Source organism: Odocoileus virginianus, chromosome 12, assembly GCF_023699985.2.
Source record: "Odocoileus virginianus isolate 20LAN1187 ecotype Illinois chromosome 12, Ovbor_1.2, whole genome shotgun sequence".
NCBI lineage: Eukaryota > Metazoa > Chordata > Mammalia > Artiodactyla > Cervidae > Odocoileus > Odocoileus virginianus.
The window spans coordinates 16,127,036-16,155,014 of NC_069685.1; the positions used below are offsets into that span (position 1 = coordinate 16,127,036).

General features: G+C 42.9%; 1 protein-coding gene across 1 annotated transcript in view; it reads left to right on the forward strand.

The window, feature by feature from the left end:
• The window catches only part of TBC1D9 (TBC1 domain family member 9), a 122,222-nt gene that overhangs the window by 68,919 nt on the left and 25,324 nt on the right, over positions 1–27,979 (forward strand). The window contains exons 4-13 of the mRNA XM_070474826.1: positions 6,125–6,353; positions 6,780–7,041; positions 8,942–9,149; positions 14,095–14,301; positions 15,507–15,677; positions 16,307–16,457; positions 18,114–18,328; positions 20,448–20,565; positions 21,683–21,968; positions 22,319–22,448. Of these exons, the coding sequence (XP_070330927.1) occupies positions 6,125–6,353; positions 6,780–7,041; positions 8,942–9,149; positions 14,095–14,301; positions 15,507–15,677; positions 16,307–16,457; positions 18,114–18,328; positions 20,448–20,565; positions 21,683–21,968; positions 22,319–22,448 (1,977 nt within the window). The remainder of the gene's footprint in view (positions 1–6,124; positions 6,354–6,779; positions 7,042–8,941; positions 9,150–14,094; positions 14,302–15,506; positions 15,678–16,306; positions 16,458–18,113; positions 18,329–20,447; positions 20,566–21,682; positions 21,969–22,318; positions 22,449–27,979) is intronic.

Genomic DNA, 27,979 nt, shown 5'->3' on the forward strand with positions numbered 1-27,979 from the left:
TGCAGCACGCCAGGCTTCCCTGTCCTTCACTATCCCCCAGAGTTTGCTCAAACTCATGTCCATTGAGTCAATGATGCCATCCAACCATTTCATCCTCTGTCTTCCCCTTCTCCTCCTGCTCTTAATCTTTCCCAGGATCAGGATCTTTGAGTCAACTCTTTGCATCAGGTGGTCAAAGTATTGGAGTTTCAGCTTCAGCATCAGTCCTTCCAGGGAATATTTAGGATTGATTTCCTTTAGGATTGACTGATCTGATCTCCTTGCAGTCCAAGGGACTCTCAAGAGTCTTCTCCAACACCACAGTTCAAAAGCATCAATTCTTCGGCACTCAGTCTTCTTTACGGTCTAACTCTCAACATCCGTACATGACTACTGCAAAACCATAGATTTGACTGTGCAGACCTTTGTAGGCACAGTGACGTCTCTGCTTCTTAATATGCTGTCTAGATTTGTTATAGCTTTTCATTGTCCTTCCTCGGGTGTTACTGTCTTTGGGAAATAGGCACAAATCAAAAGTGGTAGGAAGAACGTTAAGAGAAATAAATAAATAAAGCAGGAGCAAATTCTGAGTCAAATAACCATTCTTTTTACCATTTTCATTACATCAAAAATGTCAGATTTAATTCCCCTGAAACCAATTATGAGAAAGGAATTTCTATTAATGCAATTATGTGTGAAAATCACTCATGTGCAAATAGAAGGTTTAAGCACCCACAGATTGTCCAGTAATGAAGGGAACCAACACATTTATTTGTTTTGCGACCTAATTAACTTTTTAAAATTATAAATGTTATAATTAACTGCAGAGGTAACCATAATCCAAACACCATAGATAACTTCTGTTTTTTTCTTTTTGGATTTCTTGTATGTGTGTTTATCCTAATAGAAGTCTGACTATACATATAACTTTATATCATATCTTTTTTCTCCGATATCTACTATATTGTTATATAACTTTAGCTGTTATTATAATAACTGAATATTACTCCATAATTGACCTTACTATTCCTCCTTATATAAGTCTCCCTAGCTTTTAGACTAGTGGGAGTCAGGTACAAACAATAATACAGTGAATTCTGCTATTCATATGTAACTTTTCTTATAGTTTTTCTCCTTATCAGGATAGATTACAAAATGTTGGTTAATGGGTTAAGTAAGTTTAAATGCTTTTAATGAACATTAATAGATATTGTCAGTATGTTAGAATCCCTGTGTGATTATACTGTTGCTTGCTTTCAGCATTATAATTGTTTAAGTAGTTTTTCAAATTTAGTAAGTAAAAGTCGGTGTCTTATTGTTTTCAGTTTTCTGTCTTTGATTATGAGTTTTAATATTTTTTCATGTTTGCTAAGTTAATGTTCCCCTTTTTATGAACTACCTGTCAATGTGCTTTGTGTATTCAAATTTGTATTGGATGTCCTGAATATTTGGATTGTAGCAATTTTACAAAATTACGTGGAGCTGTTGCCTGGAACAGGGGTGACCTATTTCATATTATGTAGAACCTATAAAACATATATACCCTCGTGGGTCAGTGGTAAGGAGTACACCTGGCAATGCAGGAGATGCGGGTTCGATCCCAGGGTCGAGAAAGTCCCCTGGAGGAGGGCATGGCAAACCAGTCTGATATTCTTGTCGGGGAAATCCCATGGACAGAAGAGTCTGGCAGGCTATAGTCCATGGTGTCGCAAAAGAGTCAGACATGACTGAGCAACTAACCAGCAAGAACAACATAGAACTTACAGGAAGGACATCATTCCATCCCTTTGTTCTGGTCCACCTGGCTAAAGTTACAGTAATCTGAAGAGATTCTGCATTGTGAACCCTCTTTTTTTTTCTTGAAGTTGGGAAAGTTAAAAGTGGAACTTTAGGGATTATCATCCTTCTTGTTGAAACTAGTTAGTGAGGCCTGGTCTGTTGATATTCATGTGTTTTAGTGATGTTTTTCACCTCTTTGTCCTTATAAATCCTCTCATATTTAAAGGATTTTTTCTTTTTAAAATTTCAATGAGCATTCTAGATATGTAGTACTTATTAGTTCTTTAGATAGCATGAAAAAGTGAAAATGTTAGTCTCTCACTCATGTCAGACTCTTTGTGACCCCATGGACTGTAGCTTGCAAGGCTCCTCTGTCCATGGAATTCTCCAGGCAAGAACACTGGAGTTGGTAGCCATTCCCTCCTCCAAGGAATCTTCCCAACCCCAGGGATCGAATCCAGGTCTGCCGTGTTGCAGGCAGGTTCCTTACTGCCTGAGTCACCAGGGAAGCCCCTTAGATAGTGTAGTTTGAATTCATCTTCTTCCTCTCTAAACATACGGGTGTCACTTGGTTTGTTCTACATTGCTCTTTTCTAGTATTCTTCTGGCTTCAGGTCAGAGCCTTGCTACAGGGGAGTGGACATTAGGCTTGAGGGTCTCCATGCTCGTGGTTGATTGGCCATTGGCGTTGCCTAAGGACCCAACTGCAGCTGCATATTAGTTCTCATTCTGTCCCTTTCATCTGTTCACTCATTCATTTCCTTTTTCATTCTTACATATTTTTGGCTCCCCTTCTGTGAAGGCATTGATAACTTTGAAGTGTCGTATAGGTCCAATTTCTACATCTGTGTCTCCATTCCTGCCCTGCAAATAGGTCCATCTGTCCCATTTTTCTAGATTCCATGTGCTATGCTGTGCTTAGGCGCCCATTTGTGTCTGACTCTTTGCAACCTCATTAGCCTGCCAGGTTCCTCTGTCCATTCTCCAGGCAAGAATACTGGAGTGAATTGCCATGCCCTCCTCCAGGGGATCTTCTCAACCCAGGGATCAAACCCAGGTCTCCCGCATTGCAGACACATTCTTTACTGTCTGAGCCACCAGCGAAACCCAAGAATACTGGAGTGGGCAGCCTGTCCCTTCTCCAGGGGATCTTCCTGACCCAGAAATCAGACTGGAGTTCCCTGCATTGCCGGCGGATTCCTCACCAGCTGAGCTACCAGGGAAGTCCCTAGATTCCGTATATAAGCCTTAATATACGATATTCACTTTTCCCCTTCCAACTTACTTCACTCTGTATAACAGACTCTAGATTCATCCACATCATGGCAAATGACCATATGTTTTTTTTTATGGCTGAGTAATATTCCCTTGTGTATATGTATTGTGCATCTTCGTTACCCATTCATTTGTCAGTAACCTAGAGGGGTGGGACAGGAGGGTGGGAGCAAGGCTGAAGAGGGAGGGGGATATATGTATCCCATAGCTGATTGGTGGTGGTGTACCGCAGAAACTAACAGCCTGGTAAAGCAATTATACTGCAACGGAAAAGAAAGACATGTCACAAAGGCTGCAGATGCATTTGCCAGTGTAACCGGTGTTTTCATCCGTCTTCTCTCTGAACGGGGTTCTCCTCCTCCCCACCCAGACGTCTAGGGCGCTCATGCTCCCTGCTGGTTGTCTGCAGCTCCTTGGAATAGCACGCCACCAAAGCCCGCTTACCCCCAGAGCAGGTCCAAAACGTGTCCTCCCTGGCTTCCACCGAAGCAGCATCTCTATTCTCTCGGTGGAGCGGTACCAAAAGTAACCAGCGGGGACACCCTTATCGTAAGAGACTGAGGGAAGCACATTGCTGCTTCCAGTGCCATTCAGCCCTCCCACGAGACAGAACAGGAGTCGGCAACTTGGTACTTAGTTTTCCAAATTGGTTTTGCTAACTCTTAAACAATTTTATACTTAGAAATCTGTGATTCTGGAGGTCACAATGAAAACTAAGATAGAGCCCCTTAAGATACATGTTTATTTGGAAAGACAACATATACTCTTTTTTTGTTTGTTTTTTAATCTTATTTATTTATTTTTGGTTGCGCTGGGTCTTCATTGCTGTGTGTGGGCTTTCTCTAGTTGAGGCAAGAGGGGGCTACTTGTTGTGGTGCAAGGGCTTCTCATCACAGTGGTTTCTCTGGTTGCAGAGCGTGGGCTCTGGGTATGCGGGCTTCATTAGTTGTGGTGTATAGGCTTAGCTGCCCCTCGGCATGTGGAGTCTTCCCAGACCAGGGATCGAACTGGTGTCCCCTGCATCGACACTGGACCTCCAGGGAAGTCCCAACATATACTCTTCGAATAATTTTTTTTTTACTATTAAATATCTCTTAGGTGCTAGCTGCTGTTGGTAAAAACTTTTTGAGACATTCTGTTTGAAAGACATATTTAGTGGTTGGGGGACATATACCCAAAATACTTTCAGCCAACATAGAAGTTAAGAGAACATAGGGACAACAATGGTAGTGCTTATGCCGGACTGGGTTAGTTTCATAGAAAATGTGATATTTACACTGAACCTGGAAAGGTTGATTTTGGCAGACCAAGAAGGGGTTCTTTGTCACAAGATGAAGATTGGATTTTTCTCCTCTTACACTGATAGACTGTGGACACTTTCATGGTGGAGATGCTGTTGTCAAATCTCTGTTTCAGAAAGTAGCTGTACAGAATATATCACAGTGTAGAAAGACTCCTGATGGCATGCCCATTGGGAAGCCACTGCATTAATTCCTGGACTGGGTGGCTTCTTATCAGAATAGGCTGATGACTTGTCCAGGGTTGTGTTTGCTGCTACGGTTGTTGTTTACATGTTTGTTTTTCACTAGCATTGTATGGTGATGGAGAGGGTGGAAGACAAAGCCCTCTCCCCCTTCCCTCCTGCCATCACTCCTTAGTACCACAGCTGCAGGCTACCGGAGTGGACAGTCTGGCAGTGAAAATAAAATTCAGGACATTATACGTATTAAACACATTTCAATACATCAGGCACAGAGGATCGATAGTACTTAATGTGAGGAAGAAGAGTTATAGTTGGGAGAAACATTTGTAAAGAGGTGGGAATTAGACTGGATTTTGAGATCAGGTAGGATTAGTGATGGGTGATACAGTGGTAAAGAATCTGCCTGCCAATGCAGGAGACTCAAGAGGTGAGGGTTTGATACCTGGGTAGGGAAGATCCCCTGGAGGAGGAAATGGCAGCCCACTGCAGTATTCTTGTCTGGAAAATTCTATGGACAGGGGAGCCTGGCAGGCTATAGTCAATGGAGTCACAAAGAGTTGGACATGACTAAGTACACACAGAATTAGTGAAACAGACAATAGTCTTACTCTAGATTTTATGCACTCAGAGTGACAGAACCACAGGCAAGAAGGTGGAAAAGCATACAGATGACATATCCAGGCCCTGAGTGTGCTTTGGATCTTGTCAGAGGCAGTGCAGTGAGAGCAAATGTTGCAGTGTTGGTTGGATCAAAAATGTGCATGGTCTAGAATATTGGATTCTACATGGTGATTGTAGGGAAACAGAATTTTGATAATAAGAATTTTGTAGTTATAGTAAGTTTGGAGAAGATATATTTGTAGGGAGCATCCAGAATTCACTGGAAGCCCAAAGGCAGGAATTCTAGGCATGAGGCTGCCCAAATTCACATGGATCTGCAGACATGGATCAAAACCCCAGACATCCATGCTCCAGAGCTCATGTTTATCTCACCCTACCTTGTGAACAGAGAAAATGGAGATGAGGTAAGAGGGATTTGGTGATTACAAAGTCAAAGGTGGAATTCCAAGGAACATTTTTCTTAGGAGATATATGTAGAAGCCATTTTTCATTGAATTATGGAGGAACTGGATAACAAACAGCCCCTCAAGCTGCTAAAATGATTAAGCAGTAGGTTAAGCCAGTTACTTGTCTTGCAGAGATCTTATTTACTGTGCAACTGACCAAAAATTGTGTGTCTTATATAATTTCCACTCCAATATTCACCTCTTGGCTGCTCGTGTGGTGGCTTGTTCCTTTTATCCAGGTTCCTGATGTTTTTCATGGCCGAGAGAAGGTGGGTCTGTGGCTCATGTCAATTAATGACATGTGTTTTGGTCTTTCTTTCCTCTGCATTGATCTATGTTGCTGTTTGGAAATCTTTTAGTACATAAATGCTGCTTGTTAATTGGCTTGGGGTTTGGGGAGTTGGCTTTGAAAATAATTCAATTTTTTAAAGTGTCCCTTAGAAGAAAAATTTTTCCCTTGCCAGTGTGTACATCACACGGAAAAGAAACAGTTCTAGTCATAGTGATACAAGGTGTGCATTTGTGCTTTATCCCTTCTTAGGGCATCATTGCAGAGTATAACAAAATCAACGATGTGAAGGAAGATGACGACACAGAGAAGTTCAAGGAGGCCATCGTGAAGTTCCACCGGCTGTTTGGAATGCCCGAGGAGGAGAAGCTCGTCAACTATTACTCTTGCAGCTACTGGAAGGGGAAGGTCCCCCGACAGGGTTGGATGTACCTCAGTATTAATCACCTTTGCTTTTATTCTTTTCTGATGGGAAGGGAAGGTGAGTCCTCTAGAATTTCAGAGGGAAGCTTTTGAAAGTCTGCTGAGGTTTTTGCCTTCCTGAATGTAAACTATATCCAAACATCAACAGTAGTAAATCTGTAGTTGTAACTGATTTGTGATGACTTAACAGTTGAATTCAATCATTTTTGGCTCAGTTGCTGTAAACTACTTGATCGGGAGATAATAAAAATTGACCAAAGGTATAATTCATTTAGTAGACATGGACTTAAATCCGTAATAATCATAACTCAGAATGTTTGTGGTCCAGATTTGTCTTTTGAAACTAACAAGCAGAATAATAATAAATATAAGCACATAAGCCCATAGGAGTTCCATGAAATTGGAGGATGGTGTTGTGAGATTCCAGTATTTTGAAAGGATTTTAAGGAACCACATGTTGACCAGCCTCGTTCTCTGTGCTCAGCCAAGCTGGTCATCCGGTGGGTGGACATCACTCAGCTCGAGAAGAACGCCACGCTGCTTCTACCCGATGTGATCAAAGTGAGCACAAGGTCCAGCGAGCATTTCTTCTCTGTATTCCTCAACATCAATGAGACCTTCAAGCTAATGGAGCAGCTCGCCAACATTGCCATGAGGCAACTCTTAGACAATGAGGGCTTTGAACAAGATCGATCCCTGCCCAAACTGAAAAAGAAATCTCCTAAGAAAGTGTCTGCCCTAAAACGGTAGGTGACAGAGACCTGAAGTCTTACGGACTTTAGAAACAAGAACCCATCTGTTCATTTATGAAAGTTAACCTTTTCTGAACAGCTTCAAGGGTTCAGAACACTTTTCTGGGTATAGATACAGAACTGAAAAAGACTGCCTAAAGCACCCACAGTTCAGTAAGTGAGGTGGACATGACCAGCACCAGCAGGATGGGACCTCTTTTGGTGCTGAGAGCAGGACACCATGAGTACACACACAGGGAATGATGGGCAGAGAAGGACCTCTCCATGAAGCTGCTCAAAGCTGGGCTCTCAAAATTACTCAGTCAGAGTCAGTAGGATGGATATTACTTTAAGACATATTATTTCAGACAGAGGGACAATATGATAAGGGAAACACAAGGGGAAAGAGGAGAGGAAGCTCGTCAACATTTATGGAAGGTAGCTGGGCATGAGATGAGGCTATGCTGCAGAGAAGCCCAGAAGTCTGGATGTGAGAGTGAAGGCCTAGAGAGAAGGCAAGGGGAAAATCGATGTGATGGTATGCATGGAATCACCCCTAACTGAGATGGGGACGGGGGAAGGGAGAGCGTGTCCAAGAGATATGAGGATTCAGTTTTGATCACGTTGAGTTGAGTTGCCTTCAGGGCGTCTAACGAGACACCAGTTCAGTGGGATAAATGGAATTGGCCATCATTGGTCGTTGAAACCCGACGAGGTCACTGCAGTGAAAACGCCTTTGGTGATTTGAGACATGTTTTGATAGACTGACACGAAGATGGGTTACTGTGGTGGGCTGAATGCACATGGAAGGCAAGGCAAGGGAATTAGGTCAGTACAGACTGCTTTTTCAAGAAATTCAATGGTAAAGTAGGGGGTTTGCTCTCTTTTAGAATGAAAACATTTGAACAGAAGGTAGTGTGAAGTAGGCAGGTGGGAAGAGTTTGTTGATGAGGGTATATCACAAGGACAGAAGGGAGCATGGAGATAAAACTAGAAGAAAATGAATAATTTAAAAAATGGCATCTTGGACTTCCCTGGTGGTCCAGTGGTTAGGACTCTGTGCTTCCAGTGCAGGGGGCTCGGGTTCAATCCCTGGTTGGGGAATTAAGATCCCAGATACCGAGCAAAGTGACAAAAAAAAAAAAAAGATCTCACAGCATGCAGAAGGATGCTTGTGTGTGCTGATACCTCTCCCTTTGAAACAGGTAAAAGAAGAAGGAGGAGGTGAGGCTGGAGGTAGTTTTAGAGATAGAAGGGAGGGAACTGGAGGGCCTGTCTTTGCCTTGTGAAGACAGAAACTGGATCATCAGGGGCTGAAGTGGCCTAAAAGCTTGAGCAAAGATGTTTAAATGATGAACAGGAAGAAGGAACTCATCAGAGAAAAGATTATGGCCACTGGAGGACCCAGCTGAGGTTAGACACTCTGGTTGTCCAGGAGGTGGGTTGTTCCTGTGTTTCAGGAAGTTTTATTGTTTATTCAAGGTGACCACTGACAGCCTGCAGATTCATGTGGCTTATGTTCGTCCTCATTAGGTCATTCCTAAAAGATAAGGCCCCGAGAGTGGCTGTGGATGAGTGTAAATGTAACCATCTCTTTAGAAATTACTGCATTCTTTTAGAAAGAGAATTATTTCCTGTCCAGGCCTTGTTTTCCTAGATTCTTTGTTTTCCAAGGTTCTTTGACAATTACAGATACTGATTGTAAAATGACCACACAGGAGACCTAAATATATTAAAATGATTTCACTATGCTTTTGGGTCATCGTTGGAGTTAACTCCAGAAGAAAGCCAAGAAGGTAGAAAAAAATCTGACAAGGTGGAAGGGAAAGATGGGCCGGGAAATCTCTGTGGCCACATCATTGAGAGGTACTCATACTTTTCTCTTGTGGGGTGAGTCATTACTGTTGTTTTCCAGTGATCTGGACGCCAGGGCCAAGAGTGAGAGGTACCGTGCACTCTTCCGGCTGCCCAAAGATGAAAAATTAGATGGCCACACAGACTGCACCCTCTGGACTCCATTCAACAAAATGCATATTTTGGGGCAGATGTTTGTGTCCACGAACTATATCTGCTTTACCAGCAAGGAGGAGAACCTGTGTAGCCTCATAATCCCACTGCGAGAGGTATGTGGCAGGTGGAAATGGGCGTTTTAAGGGTTTTATTGGTAATCCTTTTGTGTGTATCTTACCTTACCTTTCTGTGTATCATCACTGAGTTGGCTTTTAACCGTGGGTGAGCGTTCATAATTCTTTGGTGGCATCTGCCACTCTTTTATGCGTTGTCATCACTGCGAATGACCATGGGACCTGCAAGGTGTCTTCCTCTAGAAGCAGACTGGTGTTTTATTCTTGTTCAGGTAAGGTGAGATCAACAGAGCAGGAGGTGACTGTCCTTGAAAAGATGCTGGTTATACTCATGGATCCCATCGGGGGTGCACATCGGGCTAGAGGGCCCACAGGGGGACAGCCCCAGGTGGGTCGGCAGACAGGAGCAGGGAAAGATGTGGACTGGAGTCTTCATTGTGATTTCCATGGGAAGAAACAGGTGAGACAGGATAAGCAGGCTTGGGATTGGCAATTCCAGCAGGCTCTAGGGCAGAGGCCCTGTCCCTAATTGTCTGGTTCCTGGCCCTGGGGTGACAAGGGCAGGATGAATAGGGGCCCTGAGTGTGAGAGCAGGTGAAGGAGGTTGTTGGGGTTCGGATTGGTTGGTTTGCTTGTGAGAGGCCTTCTTACAGGTGAGTCCTTTACTCTCTCCAGGAGTTGGGCAACTCTGGGTCAACACGACCCCGGGATGTGAAAACATCAAATAGAGAAACTAGAAAGTGTAGTTACCACTCCTGGCCCACAGCCTGAGCATCTTGATCTTTAGACAGGTGGTCTAGGTTGTGAATCAGAAAGTCAAGATCTGTCTAGTTTGTTGGTTCCCTCTGTTAGAACCAGCGGGACCACTGGCCACAGTGGCCAGATCTGTATCTCTGCAAATTTTGGAGTCTGTATTTTAATAAAGTTCCAGGCTGATGCCCATGGACAGTGAAGACTGAGGAACATTATTATTGTACCTGGGTTGGAGGTGGGTTCTCTTGTGTCTTCACAGTGATAGGTTGTTCTGGTACTTGTGGAGAAGCCTTGCTGTTGGGGGTTGAGAAGAAATTCCAGGTTAGGATGTCCAGGGCTGGCAGATCCGCAGTTTCTAACCTGGCTGCTTTCAGCCTGCTTTGGTCCTTTCCTAGAAATTAAGATGCTTAGCTTTGGCTATTTAATCACGGTTGAGCCTTTGATAAGATTTCCTATGGCAAAGGATTCAAGTTTCTCTTTGCCTTACTTTCTTTTTTTTAAAAAAATAATCATTTATGTAAGCAATTTTTTTCTTGTTTGCATTGTTATCACAGAAAATTATTAAAATACAGACAAATAGAAAGAAAACAAAACTCATCCCTATTCCCACCATTCAGAAATGACCACTGTGAACATCCTGTTATATAGTTGTTCAGGCTTTCTATGCATTGCTGTGTATATTTCATTTATATTATTTAAGTATAAAGAAATAATGAACTTTATTTTTTGTTTATTTCTCTTAACAGTGAGTGTGCACTAAACTTAGTTCCATATCATAAAGTATTCTTTTATAACATTTAATGACTGCATATTATTCCATTACTGGATATGTATAATTTATTTCTTCTTATCTAGGTTGTCTTTGGTTGGACCTTTGCATTATTTTTCTTTCGTTTCCTCCCAATCATATGTATAATTTTCCTTAAAGTATAAATTCCTGGAAGTTTAATTGGTGGATTAAAATGAATGCAAAGTGTTAGACAATGGAAAATCTAGTTTTCTTTCTTATAGGGTAAGCTCATTGGTATTATAACACATGTGGAGGCCAGGAATTACTGGGGGTGAATTCTTAGATGGATGGTTGATCAGTACTTAGAATTGGCTCTGAAATGTGTCTCATGACTTTTTCCAATAAACTTACCCTCTTTATCTTAGGGAGTTACTAAACTCTGTGTGTGGCAGTGGGGTTGGGGGTGCGGTAACTGACATCACATACTAGTTTCAGGTTAACATAGTAGTGATTTGATATTTGTATATATTATATAATGATCACTATGATAAGTCCAGTTAACATCTATCACCATTCATAGTATGCTATTAAAGTCTGCTATTAAAAATGTTCTTCATCAAGTACTATGAACAAAATAAAGCAGAGTGACCTGGATCCACTAGGGAAACCCATCCTGCGATTAAGAATATACTGAGTGTATCATTTATAAATTCGAGTGAGTCATCACTTTGTTTTTCCAAAGGTAACTGAGGAACAGAGGGGCTGGAGGCTGCCACCCCACATCTGCTCCCCTCTTCCCTTCCTCCTGGTTCATTTTAGTGTGATCTACGATAGGATTGTGAGAGCTTGGAGGAGTTACTCCTAACTCCTTGGTGGTTAATATCCTCAGCCCATCTTGTGCTTACTAGTTTTCCCTAACAAGTCAGTAGGGCAGAGATAATTCAGGCATATTTCAGGATAAGTCAGAAGATGGGGGAGGATAGTATAGGTGGCATTTAGAGGAAAAGTGTGTTGTGGTCAGAGGGTGAGGCTTGAAAGAAACCCCCAATGAGACAGCAGTGCCGTTTTTTACCCCAGTGAATCACTGAGATATATTAATGGTAAATCCTAAACCTCAACTAATGGAAGAAGCAAAAGACTTGCATTTATTCCTACTCCAGGTTATATAATGACAACAGTGCACTAGGGCAGGGCTCCCACCCCCTATCCAGGTCTGTTTGAGCAGAGAGTAATCTCTCCATGAACTGAGTTAAGCTGACTGATCAGTGGGAGCTTCAAGGAACCTTGCATCCTCCTTGGAACAGCTCCTTTTGAAATTGTGTAGACTAGGGACTGCTGTTGTATTTCATTTTTTATAAATAAGTGGAAATATTGACTGGAGATTGTTAATATACATTCTGCATGCAGACTAAAGGTAGAGTAAATCGACACATGTTAAATGTTTACACAGTGTCATGTTGCTGTAGATTTTAAAGAAAAGTCTGAACTAGCAGCAAGAGGATAAAGTGATGAGAGTCCTCATTAGCATTTCTAGATGTAGTCTCTCTTCTTTTTTTCAATTATAAATTACCTTGTAAATGTTCCATATGAAACACCAAGATTTGATTAAATTCAAGCTATCTTACAATTGTAGTTGGTGATGAAAATGTGTCTCATTGTGTAGAACATTCCAGTGAAGCTATTACCCTTTCTTGGAGGCACAGAGTTTCAGGGGTAGAATTCTACCAGAACTCATTTGTCAGTGAAAAATACACGCTAACCCGTGGGAAGCTGCCTAGGGTTTCTGTAGGTGCTTTCTTGCTGTCTCTGTATTCATGATCTTGCTAGATACTAGACTTCCATGCAGATTTCATCATGAGCACATGGTATCTTTGTTTTAGGTACAGAACTTGAACCTTTCATCCTCTTGGTATCTTGTCATTAATTGCAGATGCCTGGTGACTAAAACAATCAGAAAAAATCTGTTGGGAGAAAAGGAGCTTTTATCTGTCTTTTAAAATAAGCATTGTTTAACATATGTCTGAGGTATCATGGGAAAATCCTTTTCTTGATAAAGAAGTTGGCTTCCCCCTCTCCCCCTGACCCTCACCAATTTCTCTAGCTTCCTTAGCTTTGGAGGAAAAAACTCTTAGGTACAACTATACATATCTCAGAATATTCCTTGAAAAATGTATGAATATATATCTAACTTGTACATGTTTATAAAAGCTGAGAACAGAACTCAGGTCCTGCAGTTTTTCCCTTTATGGACCCCAGTAATACCTGTTTTGCACTTGTGACCCTGCAACTTTTTAGGCAATTCCAATAGGTTACTTAGCCTTGAAAGGGAGAAAGGTTTTTAAAGTTCTGCTCAGAGGAAGTGTCTTTCACATGAAAATGCTGATGCAGAGGTTGAAGTTGAACCTGTCTAGACTGCTTACAGTGGAAATGAAGATGGGAAAGAAACTAAACTCTTAAGTACACAATCAGCACTGCTGCAAATTTTAAACCATTTATCTAGAGCTGGCCTTGAGATTTTTCTTCCTAATGTGCTAATGAAAAGAGTTGTAGTGCATTTATCTTAGTTTCCAGTTGATGAAAATCCTATTATAAACCAGCAAATATATGCCATCATTTCAAAGCTGAAACACATGTCCCTTACTTTTACTTTTCTCCTGATGTGGTAGACTTACTTTACTACAAATACAAATATGGATATGCACAAATACTTACTTTACTACAAATACAAATACAAATACGCACAAATACACACACACACACACACACACACACACACACAGAGTCAGCCCATGCAGGTAGGGTTGCAATTAAGCTGTTTACGTCATGTCTGCTCAAAATCAAGCCTTTAAAACTTTGAAGTGGTAAGAGGTGAGGAATGCAAAGCCCTGGAGTCTAAACGAGACATTTGAAGGATTGGTGGTGTTTTAAAAGCCATGTCCACATTAAGCTAATAAAAGGACCCAGTATCGTGGGTTGTTTCTCTCTCTTAGAGATGAAGCACCAGCTAAGAGTCCTCCCTCTTAAAGTTCCATGAAATTTTAATGAAAGTCAAAGAATTTCTTCACAACAAGGTTTCTCAGCCTTGGCACTGTTGACATCTTGGGCTGTGCTGTGTTGGGGTGGGCTGACTTGGGTCCTGCGCCCTGCACGATGTTTAGCTTCATCCTTGACTTCCACCTGTGAGATGCCAGTGGTACCCTCCACTTGTGACTGCCAGAAGTGCCTCTAGATGTTGCCAAATGTCTCCTGGGGCTGGGATGGGGACTCACTCTCGATTTATAACTTCCAGCAAGATAATTTCAGTTCCAGTTTCATTAGTTCTGAGCTGTTTTCTTTTATTGGGACAACGTTCAGGAATCTCAACTTGCCTCAATGAAATACAGAGGTTCCTGTTGAGATTGAGTCCACTTCTTTCTCCAGTGCTCAGCATCTTCAGCACTCAGAGGTTGCCGTCGGGTGATCCCTGGGAAGTAATGCTCTTGGTGGCCTGTTTCTTTCCAGGTGACTATTGTAGAGAAGGCAGACAGCTCCAGTGTGCTCCCCAGTCCTCTGTCCATCAGCACCAGGAACAGGATGACCTTTCTCTTTGCCAACTTGAAGGACAGAGACTTTCTGGTACAGAGGATCTCTGACTTCCTGCAACAGACGACCTCCAAAATGTACTCAGACAAAGAATTCGCAGGAAGCTACAACAGTTCGGATGATGAGGTTGGTGGAAGGCACCTGCGGGTTTGGTTCATCCTATTTCTCTTCACTAGGAAGTGTTCACCTCCTGGTCTGTTTTGTTTGATCTTGAAGCTTTGCAGCTATGCTGAGATGAACCAGCTACTCTGATGTCCAGAGCAGACGTCTCATTTACGTCTCATAGTGTTTGTATTTAGGATCATAGAATTGGACATCTAATCTCACCCTCTTCTTTCACCGTTGAAGGTGTTATGAAGTGATTTAACCTGATTACATAGCAAGTGACTCTGGTCTAAGTGACTCTGTTGGGAATTATACAGAGGTCACCCAGTAAAGTCTCAAATCTGAAATGCAATATCATTATGATGATTTTATTATGATACAATATGAATTGTGTCCCTATTGAATTAGGGTCTGAACCCACATCCAGGGAAACTGGGCCCTGAAAGATACATGATTAGCTCAAATGATGAAGCGACTTGCAGTGAAAATACGTTGTAAAGCTGGCGAGCTCCTGTTTACCTGCCCTAAGCTTCTGTGGGCATTTTTGAGGCACCAGAAACTAGATAGATAGGAGGCGAGGGGGGAGGTCCCATCAGCAGTTGATTCAACCACGTCATGCTTTGCATGCATACTAATCAGAGAGGTAAGTGTCCAACCAGTTTGTTGTAAAAATGAATCTAAAATACAGAGGAGGCATTTCCCTGGTAATCCAGTGGTTAAGACTCCATGCCTCCAATGAAGGGGATGCAGATTCAATCCCCAATTGGGAAACTTAAGGTCCTTCATGCTACGGACCACAGCCAAAAAATAAAATACAGAGGAAACCTATTGGGAAGATTGAAGCTCTGTGGCGCATGATCCCATCTAATTCTCACCAAAATGCTGGCTTGCTGGCTTCCTCCTGCTACATCACCTAGCAAGACACCTCCTGGGAACCATGGTGAAGCTATTAGTGTCTGTCCAGAGGACAGTCAGGTGGCTCGGTGGTAAAGAACCTGCCTGTCGATGCAGGAGACACAGGGTTTGGTCCCTGGGTCGGGAAAATGACAATCCACCCCAGTGTTCTTGCCCGGAGAATCCCATGGACGGAGGAGCCTGGCGGGCTACATCCATGGGGTCTCCAGGAGTAGGACCCGACTGAGCACAAGAAGGTGGAGGAGAGGATGTTGAAGAAGTAGATTCTGCAGCGCTAACCGTCCCCGCCTCTCGGTGCTCTGCCTTGGCAGGTGTATTCCCGGCCCAGCAGCCTCGTTTCCTCCAGTCCCCAGAGGAGCACCAGCTCCGATGCTGATGGCGAGCGCCAGTTCAACCTCAACGGCAACAGCGTCCCCACGGCCACGCAGACCCTGATGACCATGTATCGGCGGCGGTCTCCCGAGGAGTTCAACCCCAAATTGGTGAGTGCCGCCTTCTCTTGCCTGGAATTTTCTGTATTAGAACAGGAATTTTTTTTTTTTTTAATCTTTTAAAATAAATTCATCAATGCGTCACTGGACAGTTTCCTACAAGTGAAGGATATTTTTTAAAAAATACAAATGATATATAAATATAACATACAATGACATATTTGTATGTCATCGGGGTTTCAGAGTGGCTTCATTGTGAAAGGAGATGGGTCATGTACTTCTATATGCAGGTGACATTTTTTAGTTTTGTGTTTTAACTGTTGCTTAAGTAACCAACAAGTAAGTACATAATGTCTCAGCCCACGTTTAACAAACATCCACTCCATTGCACTTGGAGGTATAGACATAAAGCTGTAAGTAACATTTGCATTCTCCTGACCCACCTCAGGGAAGTGGCATTCTGACTCCAGGCCAGAAAGCTTCATGGCAGATCCACAGGCTCTGATATATGGGTCAGGTCACAGAAGGTCTTCAGAAAATATGAGTTCTTTGTTCTCATAAATTCTGTCCAGAACTAACCAGCTCCATTCTCCAGGGAAAATGTTTTGACTTTCCGTCAAACTTGTCCTGACCATTCTCGAACTACTTTGGGTGTAATGATGCTACATCATCCCTTTCAGGCCAAAGAGTTTTTGAAAGAGCAAGCCTGGAAGATTCACTTTGCGGAGTACGGGCAAGGGATCTGCATGTACCGCACGGAAAAGACCCGGGAGCTGGTGCTGAAGGGTGTCCCTGAGAGCATGCGTGGGGAGCTCTGGCTGCTGCTGTCCGGTACGGGGGGGCTGGAGTCGGAGCACTCCTCCGGGTGGGGATCCCCGGGGCTGCCCTCAGCCGTCCACTGTGCATCAGGGCTATTTCAAACATGCAACCCCCAATTCAACCCAGGGGCCTAATTTCTAATCAGTGAAGTGCAAATCAATTTACCCTGTCATTACATATGTGTGTGTCTGTATATATGCATGTGTGCTGAGTCGCTTCAGTTGTGTCTGCCTCTTTGCAACCTCATGGACTGTAGCCTGCTAGGCTCTTCTGTCCATGGGATTCTCCAGGCAGGAATACGGAGTTTTGGGTTGCCATTTCCTACTCCAGGGGATCTTCTGGACCCAGAGATCAAAGCCAAGTCTACTGTATTGGCAGGTGGATTCTTAAAACGCTGTGCCATCTGGGAAGCCCATGTGTATATGTACACATATTTAACATATAAGTACCTATTTAATTATATAATATGCACATACATATGTGTGTGTGTACATAAACCTTATACTTAAATAAATTATATTTAACTAGATTCATAGTTGAGTGCTTGCATCCAGGGTCTGTCTGTCTTTAAGAATCATAACATGCAGATATGTCAAAGCAGGAGTTCTCACCCACGTCTGCATCCTCCTGCCCAGCACTGAGGAGCTCCCTTCCACAGCCGTGGCTCCCCACTGCCAGGAACATGGCCCCTGCCCCCTGCAATTCTGAAAATCCCTCTTCATCCTTCCTCCTACTCTTCAGTATGCCTTCATAATTTCAGTTTTTAAACTTGTTTTGAGAGACAAAGCATCCCTTTTCAAGTGAAATCATAAGGAAAACCCCGATAAAATGCAAGCAAGGCTGCTTGGAGAACTGAGATGGCTGAGGCTTCCGCTTGGCTTTCTCTGCCCACTTCCTTGTTCTTCTCTGAGCAGCCCCTTTGGGTTGTCTGTGGAACACAGTTTTTAGGTTGGAAGCCTCTACCTTAGGGAGGATTTTTTGTTTGTGTGTGTGTAGGGAAGTTTTTAAAAAATTCATTATTTTTTTAAATTGAAGTATAGTTTTACAGTACTGTTAGTTTCAGATGTATAGCATACCCACCCATTGTCTTTTTTTCTGATGATTTTGCCTTATAGGTTATTACAAGATATTGACTATAATGCCCCGTGCTATACAGTAAATCCTTGTTACTTCTCTGTCGTCTGACTGGTAGTTTGTATCTATCAATCCCATACTGTAGTTTGTCCCTCTCCCATCCTCTTCCCAGCTTTGGTAACCATAAGTTTGTTGTCTGTGTCTGTATCTACAGTCATTTGTACTATTGTTTAGGCTTCACATGTAAGTGATATCACAGAGTGTGTGTGAGAGAGAATCACTCAGTTGTGTTCGGCTCTGCAATGGACTGTAGCTCACCAGGCTCCTCCGTCCATGGGACTCTCCAGGCAAGAATTCTGGAGTGGGCAGCCGTTCGCTCCTCCAGGGGAGCGTAGAGTACAGGGAAGTTTTTAAGCCACCGGCTTCCAGTGGAGCAGGAAGAGGGAAGGGGGCCCGGGGTAAAGTTACAGTCTGGCTAAAGCTGTGACACGGGTCCTCACAGGAGGAAGGGGAAGGCTGGGTCAGGCAGCCACGATTCCAGACCAAGGCCGGGGCTCCCACCTTCTGATGCTGGGTCCGTTTGGTGTCTCCCAGGTGCCATCAACGAGAAGGCCACCCACCCCGGCTACTATGAGGACCTCGTGGAGAAGTCCATGGGGAAATACAACCTCGCCACGGAGGAGATTGAGAGGGACCTGCACCGCTCGCTTCCAGAGCACCCCGCTTTCCAGAACGAAATGGGCATTGCGGCTCTGAGGAGAGTCTTGACTGCTTATGCTTTTCGAAATCCTAACATAGGGTATTGCCAGGTGAGTGTCACAGATGGGTAAGACTTTAAAAAAAATATGTTTTCTGCCAGCTGGTAAGTAATAAGAAAGGCTTTATGGGGGACTTCCCTGGTGGTCCAGTGGCTAAGATTCCATACTCCCAGGGGGCCCGGGTTCGATCCCTGGTCAGGGAACTAGATCCTGTATGCTGTCTCTAAGACCTGGTGCAGCCAAATTAATAAATAAATATTTCTTTAAAAAGAAGAAAGGCTTTATGGTTAAGAGAGCAGTTGCTGCACCAGGGTCTCTCGACCTTGGTACTGTTGGCATTGTGGACTGAATAATTCTTTGTGTGGGGCTGTCCTGTGCTTTGGGGAATGTTTAGTTAACATTCCTGCTTAATAACATGTTTAATAGCATCTTCTCACGAAATGCCAGTGCTCCCCACTTGTGACAACTAAATGTTTTTAGACCTTGTCAGATCTCCTCTGGGAAGCACGGTCTCCCAGAGCAGAGAAACACCGCCCTGAGCAAAGGAGCCAAGGGATAAGAGTGCCCTTTCTGGATCCACCACCGTCTGGTGGCCTGGCTGGTCACTAACTGGTCATGAGCATATCTGGGCACCAAGCCTTTAATTCTGCATTCTGGGTTCCCCAGTGCTCCTACCCTTTGCAACTCCTAAGCAGATAATGTCCTTGAGAATGTAGCTGTTATATGCTATGGCTATATTTTAAGGCCCACTAAAATAAATATGTAATTCACTATTTAAAAATGTTGCCCATATACCAACCACAATGATTGCTTGTGTATGTTAGTATGGATAGCACAATTTGGAAAGCTCTAAGATAGTGTCTTAGATTGATTTAGATTGAAAGGCCACATATGTACCCAGAGAGACCTTCCTTGACCATCTAGTTGAAACCTAAAGCAGGCTTAATTCCTCAAAACCTGTATACACACACACATACACACATCCACGCAGATCACAGGTCTCCCTGTACATGTTATCTTTTTGATAGCAGTTAATTTAAAATATACCTCCAAATTGATTAATCAACCTATACATCCTTTTTATCTCTCTGACCCCTGGATTTATGCCCTGTGAAATTTGTCACCACTCTGCCCCCTCCTTTTCCCCAGTACTTAGTCCAGAGCCTAGTACCAACTAGAGCCTCAAAAGAAACTTACCCTGAATGACTAAGAAACCAGCCATGACCATGATCATGTAGCAGGCAGGTTAATCCTCAAGTGGAATTTTAATGATTTCACTTGGGAACCTGTTGAGTCAGGCTTACAAGGAAGAGCCTATTAGACCAAAATTCCTTTTTCAACATTTATATTGTAGGAATCTGATGAACACTTACTTAACCGGTTTCTCAAGGATCAAAGGAAGTACAGGCGGGAGCTGGCTTCTAATATCATAGAGTTCATATTTATCTTTTGATCTTCCTCTTTTTAATTAAGAGGACTATTAAAGTAGTTGAGCCTGGAGTGCTTTTGAGCTAGCTGATAATATCTTTTAATAAAGTAGATTACTTTAGAATTAAACCCCTGTTACTCATCACTACCATCCTTATCCAGTCAGAAATAATGGGCGAGGACTTCAACTTTGAAAGGTTTCATTGTTCCCTGAAGAGTGCCTCAAGCCACGTGTAGTTGGTGATAGAAACAATTACGGAAGATTAAAAGGGAAATATTCACCTCACCGAATTAAGGATTACAAACACCGAGACTAATAGGTTAAAAGCTTTGTCAAATAGGCTTTGAATATAGTTTTTGAATGAGGATTTGTGGTCATGGGGGGCCCAGTCCTTGGTGCATATTGGTGTTCATGGAGCCCTTAACAGTTACCAGGCAAAAAACAACAACAACAAAAAAAACACAAAACCCACAAAACATCAACAAACAAAAGCAAAACACTTAGCAGGCTGAAGTTCTGAGGGTTTTTACATTTTTTAAAACTTGTAAACAAAACAAAACTCAGAAGAATGTGTGTATGTAAAGCCTTTACGTATTTATTATCTGTTCTTTTGTGGAAAAAGTGTGCTGGCTCCTTTGGGACTAACTCAGTTGTTATTCAGGTTAACAAAGTTGCTCATATGTTAAAATGTGTCTGATGTATTTAAAATGTATCTGATGACATCTTCTTTCATCCCTTTAGGCCATGAATATTGTCACATCTGTGCTGCTGCTTTATGCCAAAGAGGAGGAAGCTTTCTGGCTGCTGGTGGCTTTGTGTGAACGCATGCTCCCTGATTACTACAACACCAGGGTGGTTGGTATGTGAGGATGCAATTAATTTATTACCCTTATCTCATCAGGAAAATGTTTCTAGAACCAGGAAACCAGCTGTAACCCTATTTCCAGTCACCATTAGCCAAAAGAGTGTCAGATAACTCGTTTCCCAAAGTGGGAATGAGAGGACTTGAATCAATATAGATTATACACAAAGGAGCACCATGGAGCTTCTCCCCCTGGAAAGAATATACGTCTCACTGCTTTAGAAAATACTCAGTGTGGGTGTCTGTGGCATGTGAGAGCTACACCAGGCACACAGATCATCAGTCCCAAAATAGTGCTTTCATGAAGAGCTTGGAATCTATGGAAAGCAGAAGGATTCAAAAAAGGAGTGGGCAGAATAGCATATAAAAATATATTCAGAGTTCAGTTTCTAAGGTATTTTTCAGAACTGGTTTCACTGCAAAGCAAACAGTGATGGTGAGCATTTAAATAAATTATTGGTGTCTGTCCATATAATCTCCTCCAGTGTTAGACATTCATTTTAGCAGATCAAGCTTTTCATTGCTAGTTATAGCAAAAGGTGTACCTCATGCTCTCCTCTGTTCTGTCTTCATTTCTAAACTTTTGCACAGTAGATTCATTGGAAATATTCTCCAGAAACCTCAGGAAGTTGATCATGAATGTGTACAGCTGGAATGCTTATAATTTGGGGGAGGGGGGGACAATTATTTAAAGAAACAATTCCTGTATGGGGACCAAGCATCCAGAAGAGTGATTTTTTTTTTAAAGAGTTCGCCAAGAAATGAAGCTACTTAGATGTATATTTCATGCCTAGCCAAACATATGTTGCCAGGAAAATAATTGTGTGTCTGGAAGATCTTGTAAGTTGACCTTTTCCACAGCTCTTAGAGGTGTGATGATATTGCTCTTTTATGATAAAGAAGAAGGGAGGAAGGCCCCAGAAAGAGAAGCTGCAGTCAGAACTCTTCTGGTGACTTGGCTGTGCTGATACCTTCATCTCGTAACATAGTGATTAGAGTTCTGGCTCATTAGCAGTTGTCAACTGGATTATTTTTGTCAAGCTACTGGGTTGGGTTCGTTTGTGAGAAGGTGCTGTTGGTTAACCATGCCCTTTTGCGTCCACCCCCGCTGCAGGTGCCCTGGTAGACCAGGGTGTCTTCGAGGAGCTGGCCCGGGACTATGTCCCGCAGCTCTACGACTGCATGCAGGACCTGGGCGTGATCTCCACCATCTCCCTGTCCTGGTTCCTCACCCTGTTTCTTAGCGTGATGCCCTTTGAGAGCGCAGTGGTGGTCGTCGACTGTTTCTTCTATGAAGGAATCAAAGTGATATTCCAGTTGGCCCTAGCTGTGCTCGATGCAAATGTAGACAAGCTTTTGAACTGCAAGGACGACGGGGAGGCTATGACCGTTTTGGGAAGGTATTTCTCACCTTGAAAACTACCTTTGGGTTTTCTTCTCTGTACTTTTCATCTGTCTTTCTCCTTGGTTCTGTGCGTCTTATTTGCCCTGATGGTTATCATAGGGCCCACTTCTCTGTGTGGTTGAAGATTGTTGTTTTTTTTTTCTTTGACTTTAGAAGTGAAGACAGTTAACTATACTTCAGTTTAAAAAAATGATAAAATTTTAAAAAGAAGTGAAGGGATTTTCATTCACTCTTAAGGAAATTCTAGTCTTCTGATAGGCAGAGTTTGCAGAAAATCAGTGGACAGCTATAACGGGGGAATTCCAGATTTGCCTCCCAGTGACTTGGGATTCTGTTCTTCTTCAGGTATTTGGACAGCGTGACCAACAAAGACAGCACGCTGCCCCCCATCCCTCACCTCCACTCGCTGCTCAGTGATGACGTGGAGCCCTATCCCGAGGTTGACATTTTCAGACTCATCAGAACTTCCTATGAGGTAGGTCTGCCTGGGGTCACCACACTCGGCGTGCTCAGAGGGCCTCTGCTGGGTGTGCGCCACACGCTTCCATCGCTAACCCGGGGGTCCCCTGCCTCCCTCCTGGTTCTGAGAACTGGTTGTCGAAGCAGGCAGCTCTCTACCAGCTGACAGCTTTGAGCTTCAGAGAGGGCCATTGAATGAATGGGCCAGACACCACGGAGTGATTGCATGACCCGCTCAGGCCTCCGATTCTTGGCTTTGCCCACCTTGTAGGCTGATCAAGGAGAGGCTCATTTTCAACTCTGGGTGGGTTGAGGAGGGGCTGCTGAAAGCAGGCTTGGGGAGATTGATCTTCCCTGTGCTCATGCCAAGTCCTTGGGTCTCCTGGGGAGTAGACGAGCCAATCCTCTTATGGGGGGAGCACATAGAATACTCTCTCCTCCCAGAGAAGAGCTAGACTTCTAGGATTCCTCTCAAATTGCTCGGCCCGGGGTGGGGAAGGTATGTTCTGATCCACAGTGACCCCAGTTCTGGTCCTGAATTCCACAAAAGATCTAATGGTGCTGTGTATCTCGTAGCACTTGTGGTTTCTGGCATTCCGAAGACTCAGGACCCATAATACCTGTGGTTTGTTCCTTTCCTGATCACTAAGGAAGAACATGAGTATTTTGCTGGGCACACCAGGTCCTCTCTAGATGTTTTGGGATCGTGTGACTGATGATTGTCAGCATTCCAGCTAGCAGCAGCTTGGATACTAGAGAGATGGTGACCTCTGGCTGAGGTCAGAAAATCTCTCTTAAAGAGAATTAAAAAAAAAAAATAGGTTCTTTAAAAAAAAATTGGTATGGATCCAGACACGTTTTCAGAAATGTGTGCCCTTAACTCAAAATACAAGAAAGGCTGATAATTTATTATTTCAGAAAATTTTTGTTAGCACTCCATACACATTAAAAACAAAACATTTGGGGTGTGTTTTAGCATGATAAAAGTAATGCATGCTTATTGTAAAATAATGTAGAGACTGAACGCATGTGAAAGAAAAACTGTGTCCTGTGAGCATCTCACCATATCTTCCTCCAGTGTGTTTCTATATTTGCAATTTATACTTAGTACAAGTATCTGCTTGTAAGGGCTTTGTAACTTCCCATTTTTGACTTAAAATACATGACAAACGTTCTCTGATATTTAATATATTGTTTGTTGGCAAGTTTTCATAGTCTTAATATTCTGCTTTAATGAGATGCCAAACCTTATTTAGCTGGTCCCTTTCGTTGGACATTTACTTCGGTTGCTTCCAAATTTTCAGTACCATATTGGCAAATTTGTATGGTATTATTATGTATATGTAATATGTATGCCACTATGTATTATATAAAAGTTTCTACACAAATAGTACATCTCTGACTTTTTTTTAAGAGTCCATTCTTAGGAATAGATTTCCAGTAATAGATCAAAAAGTATTAATTATTTCCAAGCTCCTGGCACACACTGTCCAGCTTCTATATAGATTTTCCTGATTTAAATTTTCACTAGTAGAGATTTAAGGATGACAGTTTCACTTCACTCTTTCCAAAACTGGTTATTATCATAATGCATTTTTAAAAAAAATTATTGCCCCAGGACTTTTAATAGTCCTCCACCAGAAATGTTGAATGATTATTTTCCCAGAAAAAGAGCCCATGTGACTGAAAGCAATAGTTATATTATACCTGTGGGTTGTTTTTCTAAAGGCATCCCCCGAAACCTTTATTGCGAAGAGAATTCTAGACCCAAGTAATAAAGCTTGGTATGTAGAAACTCAGCTTTGTTCTTCACAACAGATAAGCTAAGGTCTCGCTGAGGTCAGCACGTGACCCGTTTTTAATGGGAAAGAGTGGCGAATGGAAGCAAGGCCAGAGCTCGTGTCCATTTCCTTCCTGTCTGTCTGGTCCCTAATGGCACCCCTCAGGCTGCCAAGAGTCCTATCGCAGGACACAGCCATAGTTTCCTTCCTCTGCCTGGGAAGACACCCTTGTTTATTTTTACCAATGCCTACATCACCTGCTGTTTCAATGCAGTGATTTGCTTTTTGTCTTCTCTTTGCTCAGTGGCACCGCCGTACTAATAACCTCCAGTGCCTTCCCAATGCCTTATCTGTGAGCACTTGCCAAGTCGCTCAGTCATGTTGGAGTCTGCGGGACCCCATGGACGGTAGCCCACCAGCCTCCTCTGTCCTTGAGATGCTCCAGGCAAGAATACTGGAGTGGGTTACCATGCCCTCCTCCAGGGGATCTTCCCGATCCAGGGATTGAACCCACGTCTCTTAGGTCTCTTGCTTTGGCAGAAGGGTAATTTACCACTGGTGCCACCTGGGAAATCCCCATTGCCTTAATAGGTCATCCTAAAGACAACACCACAAAGTCTTGCCTTTCCTTTTTTTTTTTTTGCTGCTTCCTATTAGATTGGTGGTCCTCAATTCTGCTTGTGCATTCAAATTCCTTAAAAAAATTTTTTTTTAAGACAAGCTTTAAAAATATAAATTCCTAGGCTCCATTCTAGACCAGTTCCCTTTGTATCTTGGTATGACACCTAAGAAGAAATATTTTTCAAAAGTTCCCAGGTGATTCTGGAGCCCAGTGGGGGCTGAGAGTCACTGCCCTAGATGCAGAATGGGGCCACTAGACGCCTAGGCGAATTTTAACCCGGTTATACAACAGACACCAGTGTTCTGAAGCTGGTGACTCCTTGCTTTCCGTGCTTCAGGATAGTTAGCCAGGAAAATAGATATGTAGGAAGAATACTGAAAGCACATTCAGCCTTGAGGTCCCAGGATGCTGCAGGTCCATCACCTTTCTGCTGATGAGTAGATGTGATAACTTTCTTCATAAATGCCTCATGGGGAAATCTCACACATTGTGAAATTCTCCCAAGTCCCTCCTGGAAGGAGGGGCAGTTTGAGAGACAATTTTCTTCTGTTTGGGCCCTGTGTGCCATTTTGTTAGACACACAGACATGGTAGACAAAGTCCCATCCTTCAGGTTTAATCCATAGCCTCCTGGAAGACACAGAGCACATTAATAGAAGAATTACAGAAGGCACATGACCACCACAGAATTTCTTCATGTTCAAGTTGACCCACCCGGAGCATTTGAGAAATGTTATGCAAGGGGATAACAGAGGATGAGATGGTTGGATGGCATCACCGACTTGATGGACGTAAGTTTGAGCAAGCTCCAGGAGTTGGTGATGGACAGGGAAGCCTGGCATGCTGCAGTCCATGGGGTTGCCAAGAGTTAGACATGACTGAGGGACTGAACTGAACTGAAGTGGGGAAAGGAGGTGGCTGATAAAACAAAAGGAGGAGTTTGTGCACAAGGACAGACAGTTTGAAAGTTAGATTAATGTGTTGGGCTTATTAATTTTGGTGATAATAGCTTTCACTCATGGAGAGCCCGCCTCGTGTGGGACAGGTGCCAGGTGCTTCATCAGTAGCCCTACCAGGTCCATGTTCACACATTTTAAGGTTAAAATGTAAGTTGAGAGAGGTTGAGTCAATTCTCCCAAGGCACACAGAAAGTGGCAGAGTCAGGAGGCAGATGAGAGCTCCCCAGCATTAAAGCCAGAGCCAAGGGGGTGTGTCTGGATAGAATGTGGATGGACTTGTAGGTGTACATATGGACATGAGGTCAATGGGTCCAGTAGAGTCTGGTTAGTGGGAAGTCTTGAAACCACTAATTGATTTGCAAGGCACCCAGCAGCCACTGCAAAGAGAGAGGATCTACTTAGCCGTTGTTTGCTTGCTCTTTTCAGAATTCTAGTCTGTCAGAGCCCCTCCAAAAAGGCGAAGGGGCAGGGGAGAGGAGATCACGGCCCAGTCCTCTGCATAACCCATTTTCCTTTAGAAATCCTCCGGAAATAGCTAGGCAGGAACCTGGGAGTTTACAGTTTCCTTTTAGGTTGGGTCTGTTTGCTCTCAATGGAAGGGCCATTATATGTTTTCCATTGTGTCTGATTATGGCCAGTCCCTGGACCTGCCTGGCAAACTGCAGGGTCCATTTCTACTTGAGGAACAGAGGTTAATTAAGTATAAAATATAGAGGGCTCTTTGAAGGTCAGGCTTGGGGGAACTAACTCTTTGGGATTTTCTAAGCACAGATGCTGGTATGAGTTTCCCTTTCCTTCTCCAGGGGATCTTCCTCACCCAAGGATAGAATCTGTGCCTCCTGCACCGGCAGGTGGATTTTTTTTTTTTTAAATACTTTTATTAGTTGGAGGCTAATTACTTTACAATATTGTAGTGGTTTTTGCCATACATTGACATGAATCAGCCATGGATTTACATGTGTTCCTCATCCTGAGCCCCCCTCCCACCTCCCTCCCCATCCCTTCCCTCTGGGTCTTCCCAGTGCACCATCCCTGAGCACTTGTCTCATGCATCCAACCTGGACTGGTGATCTGTTTCACACTTGATAGTATACTTGTTACAATACTATTCTCTCAGATCATCCCACCCTCGCCTTCTCCCACAGAGTCCAAAAGTCTGTTCTGTACATCTGTGTCTCTTTTTCTGTTTTGCATATAGGGTTATCATTAACATCTTTTTAAATTCCATATATATGTGTTAGTATACTGTATTGGTCTTTATATTTCTGGCTTACTTCACTGTGTATAATGGGCTCCAGTTTCATCCATCTCATTAGAACTGATTCAAATGAATTCTTTTTAATGGCTGAGTAATATTCCATTGTGTATATGTACCATAGCTTTCTTATCCATTTGTCTACTGATGGGCATCTAGGTTGCTTCCATGTCCTGGCTATTATAAACAGTGCTGCGATAAACATTGGGGTACATGTGTCTCTTTCAGATCTGGTTTCCTCAGTGTGTATGCCCAGGAGTGGGATTGCTGGGTCATATGGCAGTTCTATTTCCAGCTTTTTAAGAAATCTCCACACTGTTCTCCATAGTGGCTGTACTAGTTTGCATTCCCACCAACAGTGTAAGAGGGTTCCCTTTTCTCCACACCCTCTCCAGCATTTATTGCTTGTAGACTTTTGGATAGCAGTCATCCTGACTAGTGTGTAATGGTACCTCATTGAGGTTTTGATTTGCATTTCTCTGATAATGAGTGATGTTGAGCATCTTTTCATGTGTTTGTTAGCCATCTGTATGTCTTCTTTGGAGAAATGTTTGTTTAGTTCTTTGGCCCATTTTTTGATTGGGTCATTTATTTTTCTGGAATTGAGCTTCAGGAGTTGCTTGTATATTTTTGAGATTAATCCTTTGTCTATTGCTTCACTTACTATTATTTTCTCCCATTCTGAAAGCTGTCTTTTCACCTTGCTTATAGTTTCCTTTGTTGTGCAAAAGCTTTTAAGTTTAATTAGGTTTAATTAAGTTTAATTAGGTCCCATTTGTTTATTTTTGCTTTTATTTCCAATGTTCTGGAAGGTGGGTCATAGAGGATCTTGCTGTGATTTATGTTGGAGAGTGTTTTGCCTATGTTCTCCTCTAGGAGTTTTATAGTTTCTGGTCTTACATTTAGATCTTTAATCCATTTTGAGTTTATT